The sequence below is a fragment of the Aplysia californica genome, unplaced genomic scaffold (assembly GCF_000002075.1).
Source record: "Aplysia californica isolate F4 #8 unplaced genomic scaffold, AplCal3.0 scaffold00320, whole genome shotgun sequence".
In the NCBI taxonomy this organism is placed as follows: Eukaryota; Metazoa; Mollusca; class Gastropoda; order Aplysiida; family Aplysiidae; genus Aplysia; species Aplysia californica.
The window spans coordinates 418733-425486 of record NW_004797590.1 but is presented as its reverse complement, the minus strand read 5'-3'; the positions used below and the strand labels follow the sequence as shown (position 1 = coordinate 425486).

General features: G+C 41.4%; 1 protein-coding gene across 1 annotated transcript in view; it reads right to left on the bottom strand.

Annotated features, from left to right (window-relative positions):
• Positions 1-662: 662 nt before the first annotated feature.
• Positions 663-6754, bottom strand: part of LOC101848669 (prostaglandin reductase 1) — an 8511-nt gene continuing 2419 nt past the window's right edge. The window contains exons 3-7 of the mRNA XM_005102316.2: positions 4938-4976; positions 4047-4229; positions 1904-2021; positions 1362-1514; positions 663-806 (exon numbers count right to left, since the gene is read on the bottom strand). Coding sequence (XP_005102373.1) covers positions 663-806; positions 1362-1514; positions 1904-2021; positions 4047-4229; positions 4938-4976 — 637 coding nt within the window. The remainder of the gene's footprint in view (positions 807-1361; positions 1515-1903; positions 2022-4046; positions 4230-4937; positions 4977-6754) is intronic.

Genomic DNA, 6754 nt, shown 5'->3' with positions numbered 1-6754 from the left:
GAGAGTAATATACAAAGGAAAAGAGAGAGAGAGATATATATGAAACGATTGGAGGAGTTACTAGAGAGTAATATACAAAGGAAAAGAGAGAGAGAGATATATATGAAACGATTGGAGGAGTTACTAGAGAGTAATATACAAAGGAAAAGAGAGAGAGAGAGAGAGAGAGAGAGAGAGAGAGAGAGAGAGAGAGAGAAGAGATAGGGAAAATATAGATATTTGATAGGAAAGAAGGAGCAGACGACATCACAGCACACACTGACCAACCACTTTTTAGTTTGTTACATGACCTAGACATTTTAATGAAACAAGACCCCCAAAAAAGTACATGATAAACTTAGTCCTGCAGAAAGTCACCAATCAACGAAGCTTGTTTTTACAGCTTCATCAAAAGTAAAATCAATAACAGTAGTAACGACAATATAAGACCTCCAATATTAATACCAACAACGCCAACACCAACACAGTAACAGCACCAATAGCAACAACATAAACATCACCGCCAACAACAACAAAAAACAACAACAACAACAACAATAGTACCAAGATTAGCAAAAACACCAACCCAAAGAACAGCATCAACACCAACAACAATAACAGCAACAACAATAACAGCAACAACAATAACAGCAACAACAATAACAGCAACAGAAACAACAACCTCAATAACGACAACATAACAGAAACTCCGACTTGATCGTACCCGTGTCATTATTCTTGTTGTAGACAGAGATCTGACCACAGATGAGCACTCGGGCTTTCCTTCGCATGTTGTTGAATACAGCTTCCCTGAGGTCTCCTCCCACCTGTTGGAAAAACAAGTTAAATTCATCATCATCATCATCATCATCATCATCATCATCATCATCACCATCATCACCATCATCATCATCATCATCATGGTATAAGAACTTTGTAAATGAAGAGCTCAGCCCATGTTGCTGAAGATGGGGCCATGAAAAGGAGGATATCAAACATTATGTTTGAATGTCCAGGAACAATGGCACTTAGATCGGAGTTATTTGGACGAGTGGAGGTGCCTTTAAGTATAATGACAATGGAGCCGAAAAAGAGCCTCGCACTCGCTCGAAGATTTCTTCGTTGAGTCCGCCAGGCCTATTACGGAAACAAAAAAAAATTATCATTTTCATCATCATCATCAACATTCTTTCTCACCCCTTGTCTGTATGTCGGCCATCAACATGAACTGTCCATTAACTTCTGCCCTGCATTAAAAATTAAATACAAACACAAGCACACACACACACACACACACACACACACACACACACACACACACACACACACACACACACCCCACACACACACACACATACACACACACACACACAAGTACTCACGTTGTCGTAGTAGATATCAACTCCATCTGGAGCATACTGCTTCATAGCTACTTCCGGCGCAGTTTCCTTGTAGTTGAAGACGTGGTGGAAACCTAGTGACTTCAGCCAATCACATTTCTCCTTGGAGCCGGCCGAGCCAATCACTGTGCAGCCCTGAATATTATGCAAATTATAAGGGCATAAAAAGTAGTGTTATTCTCGCACACATGGAAATGCATGAATAACTTAACTGATGTGTGAAAGATCGTCAACCAGCTGACAAGTTGTACTAAGCCTTACATTTTTATTCCTTTCGGGTATATCTGTGGTATTGCTTGTAAGTGCTCGAGAAATATTAATATTATCATTTTGTCGAACAAAAGTAAATATCAAATATTGAAAAAGGCAAGAACAGATACATAATATTAGTAAAATTGTTTCGTTGTTTTTTTAATGGAATTACTTTCCCTGTCTCCTGAAAAAAAGAAATTTGCAACTGGTCTTAGAACATTCTAAAAGCTATCTGAAAGATATTTAAACGAAGAACCGAACTCTCAACCTACCTTATCACGGGCCAGCTGTCCCACCACACTGCCCACGGCACCAGACGCTGCGCTGACCACAACTACCTCACCAGGTTTGGGGTTGCACTCCTCAAGAAAGGCCATGTAGGCGGTCACTCTGTGGGAGATATTACGTTCTTCCGGTCAGTGGATGTTCGAATGATGTCAGAGGATGCGTGGGTAACGTCTCCTCAAGTCAGGGAAATTGAGTCACAGGTCATGGAAATCGAGTCTTTTAGTTATTTCTTTATTAATGATGTCACAGGTTAAAAGATAAATGTGGCACTACACAGATTTCGATCGTGTGTTTGGAGGACGTCATGTGTAAGTCTAACTTTTTGTCGTTCCATCTCGTGTTTCTGTCTGTCCGTCTAACCATTACCCAGCACCTTCCTCGTTCTCCTTCTTCTTCTTCTTCCTCGTTCTCCTTCTTCTTCTTCTTCCTCGTTCTCGTTCTTCTTCTTCTTCCTCGTTCTCGTTCTTCTTCTTCTTCTTCCTCGTTCTCGGTCTTCTTCTTCTTCTTCCTCGTTCTCGTTCTTCTTCTTCTTCCTCGTTCTCCTTCTTCTTCTTCCTCCTCGTTCTCCTTCTTCTTCTTCTTCCTCGTTCTCGTTCCTAGCACCAAGTTATGACCGTTAGTGTATCTGTGTGCTTCCATTGCGTTAGGCAAACAAACATACTTCGAAAGAAATGGAGTGGAAGATAAATATGGCGGGTACTAAGCTGTGGTTTACTTCTTCTTTTATATCAGACATCTGTCATCCTCCTCTTTTTCTTCAAATGTTGCCCCCTAGTAACACCTCTACTCTTCGGGTACTTGTATGACCTAGTTGTGTTGCGAGTAAAACTCCTACTAAATGAAATAAATGGATGACACCAGAGATGCAGATAGAGATATATAAATACATGACGTCACCATATTATGTGAGTGGGCGAAATATTCTGCGTTTGGTGTCTTCTCTTCAGAGTGCTACATCTTTCCCATTTTTCTGTCGGACGCTGAGACCCGGACTTTAACTTTAACGAAGGCAGAAGAAGACAAAATACCCGCGTTTGAGATGTGGTGCTGCCACAGAGTGTCCAGAATTAGGTTGGAAAGCGAAAAAGAAAAATAATGAGGTGTGTCAGATGCACCGCTTGGTCGTATAAAACGCCACCAGACCATTGCGAAGGAGATACTCGAAGGCAGGACTTGAGACAAGGACAATGTATAGACAACGAACAATGTGGACCCGCGACATCAAGAAATGGACTGGCCTAAGTATAACAGAGAATATGACGGCAGCTAGCGACCGCAAGCAATGGCGAGTCATTGAACGACAACCTCTACGTCAGAGATGTAACCTCTAGTATGACAGAAAAGATGATGTAAGGCCCCATGAATAAACCACTGGTCAAAGATCCAATCAATGAGTTGAGGAGGGGAGATCAATCCATAATCTTCCAACTTAGAACACAACATGTGCCCTTCAATCAACATCTCAACCGAATTGGAGTAAAGCAGTCTGCTGCCTGCCCACTATGTGACTACCCGTCAGAGACAGCGGAACAGCATCATCTGTTCTTCTGTTGAAAACTAACTGATCTGAGGGGATGTTTTCTTCCCAAGCTACCCCACATATCTAACTAACTCTACTCGTCAAGACAACAATTAAAACAGACATGCAGCTATTACAAAATGGCATCGTGCAGAAGAGTTAACGCTCAGATGCCACTGAATCGCTAATAACAACCACAACAACAACAACAACAACAACAACAACAACAGCAACAACAGCAACAACAACAACAGCAACAACAGCAACAACAACAACAACAACAACAACAACAACAACATCAGGCGGTGCCATCTCTTCGGGAAGGATTCAGGGAGGTTGGACTGCGTCACCCGCTACCCAAGAGAGGCGGTGGCCCTAGCGAAGAGCACGCTCTTCGGGGCTCCAAACATTTCGAACGGATAGGCTACCACACACACATATACAACAACAACAACAACAACAACAACAACAACAAAAACAACAACAACAACAACAAAAACAACAAACTTCTAGGCATCCAGATATTTCGGGAAACTTCTTGAAATAAGATAGGTTGGGGTGTGGGGATACTGTTCAGATGCTTTGTTCAGACACAAGTGAGCACTTACCCGGGCATGCCGATGATTCCGAGCCACAGGGAAGGAGAGAGTCCAGCTATTTCTGGCACGATCTCGGGTAGGAATCCCAAGGTCATGGGCTCTTTGACGTTGATGATGGCGTGGCTTCTCCAGCCAACGTGGGCGAGGACGAGGGAGCCTTTGGGGAAACCTTTGGCTTTGGAGTCCAGGATTCTGAAAGAGAAAGAAGGAGATATGAGTGAGGGAGATTTGTAAGAGATGAAGAGAGGGATGAGAATGAGAAAGGAAGACAGAAAAGTGAAATAAATATTGAGAGAGAAGAGAAAAGAGAGAGAGAGAGAGAGAGAGAGAGAGAGAGAGAGAGAGAGAGAGAGAGAGAGAGACAGAGAGAGGAGAGACAGAGGAGAAAGGAGAGAAAAGGAAAGATAGAGCATTATTATGAGTGAGACGTAGAAAATTAAACGTTGCGAAAGGTATCATTACGTAAATGAAAAGGTAAGTCAGTAGATGTGGGTGGATGAAAGGGTGCATGAATGAACCAAAGGATGGAAAAGATAAGATAAGATAAAATAATGCTTGATAGTTTTTTAAAAATACTTCTTTTATCTTTCTTTCTTTGTTTTCAGAGGTACCTATCGTGATCTCACAATCTGCGTGGAAATGGGTGTGATGGTGTGATGGATAGATATAAATGAGGAATCATTACAGGGGCAGATGAAAAGAATGGTTGGATGGCCGCATGGTTGAATTCAATGATGGGTTGATGGATCCGGATGAATGGGAAGGTGGCGGAGTTCGCAAATGAATGGATGAGTTGATGGATGGATGGATTCATGCATGGATCGATTCATGTATGGATAGTCTGATAGATGGATGGACTGATGAATGGATGGATGGATAGGCGTAAAAACACAAAAATACCTTGCAACCTGCTCGGCTGGCAGACCGTTGGCGTAGACTCTGAGGACAACAGACAACAAGACTGGTCAGATTTTTTCCCTACTGTAGTGTATATCGCGAGCTCAGTACTATAATATTATATACTTAAAGAACTTGAAATATTATTTATTTCAGGAACTTCAAAAAAGGGGGTTGCAGAAAAAAAAATTCTGAGAACATCCGATTTGAGATATGAGTGGCTAGCCATGATTTCTAAGGTCTGTTTCAGATCTCGTACTTGAAGTAAGAAGAAGATCTGTCAACAGCGCTTAGAGTACCCTCATATTATTATCATGGGAGTAATTGTTTTGATGCAGGATTTTATTTATTTAGTCTGAATGGCGAACAGTCTCGAGATTTAAAAATATATAGGCCAAGAAACATGTATTGGCGCCGTCAAATAACCATGCTTAACTGGCCCAAAGAATATTATTATCTCATTGTAATGGTAAACACTTATCTCATATCTAAGACCAAGTTTGTCTGATGTTTACAAAATAAGAATTCACTCGGTGTTAATTAACTCTTAAAGAACGTGACTCACATAGTGTTATTATTTATAGAAAAAACCTTTCAGGTTAAAACGTAAGTACCCCCAACCTACACTACCTTCATTTTACGCAAGTAAACGGTCCCACACAAAGTTTGGACTGATACTATTTTACACTTTTCAGACCCAACGAAAACCCCTTTGCGTAATAGTATGGTCATTAAGTATGTATCTAGTCTCTCCGAGAGCTTCCCCCCTCCTTTTTTTCAAACACACAGACTGCCAGCACCCTCGAGACAACCAAGATCTGTTCTACTGACCAATCAGAGCCCACAGACAATGCCCCTCTTGGCTCGCGCCGCACCTTCTGATCCCAGATGGCTGCGACTTGCAAATGTCCAAAAAAACACACTGATCTTGTTGGATGTACCACATTAAAGGTTACAGGCAACTAAAATATTTGTTGTGATTCTGTTAGTGAGAACTTATATTCTAACTTCCAACAGGCTAAAATTTCGATTGCAACACGTAGGTGGTAATCTTGCTTGAGGACATTTTTACCTCAAATCTTATAACAATTGTTGGATTTAGATTATGCAACTATGGTTGAACTGGCTGGTTTTTCGCTATGACTTATGGTTGACGTTTTCTACCCCCACGACTTGAGATCATTCAGTAATCATTACTCTTAGTCTGAGACCATGCGCTTCAGGTTTACACGAGGCTGCATTAAAGACAACAATGCTACAAGGAATCACCAAACAAACGAAATATCACATAATTAGGATGCTTTTTGTCTTTGCAAATTACTACAAGAAAACGGTCATCTTCACCTAAACCAATCGTGTGTCACCGGCGATTTTGACAAGACACCTGTGGTGTAGCAGTTATACGTATCGCCGTCATTCGCAGAAGACCTGAGTTCGATTTCCATTTGCCGAATTCTACTGAAGTATATCTGTCTTTCTGCTGGGATGTTATATCCGTCTCTACCCGTGTTGGCCCTAACAAGTTGGGTTGAAATCTGCCACTTAAATTAACTAAATTGTGTCCACGTGTGCCTAAAAACATTAATTTTGGGTTTGTTTGTTTTTTAAAATTTCATCTGCAAGGTCGAAGTCATCACATGGGATAACAATCTGCGTCGCCAAAGACCTTTGTGACATACAAATTCTAAAGAGCGTTGCGGTCGAGGTTTAAAACTTCGAGTAGCTCGAAAAAGGTAGCCTGCACATCATCATTTAATGTGGACAAATTTTCTCACAACAGAAAAATAAGGTCTCACTTATACACGCAGCCCCCCCCCCCC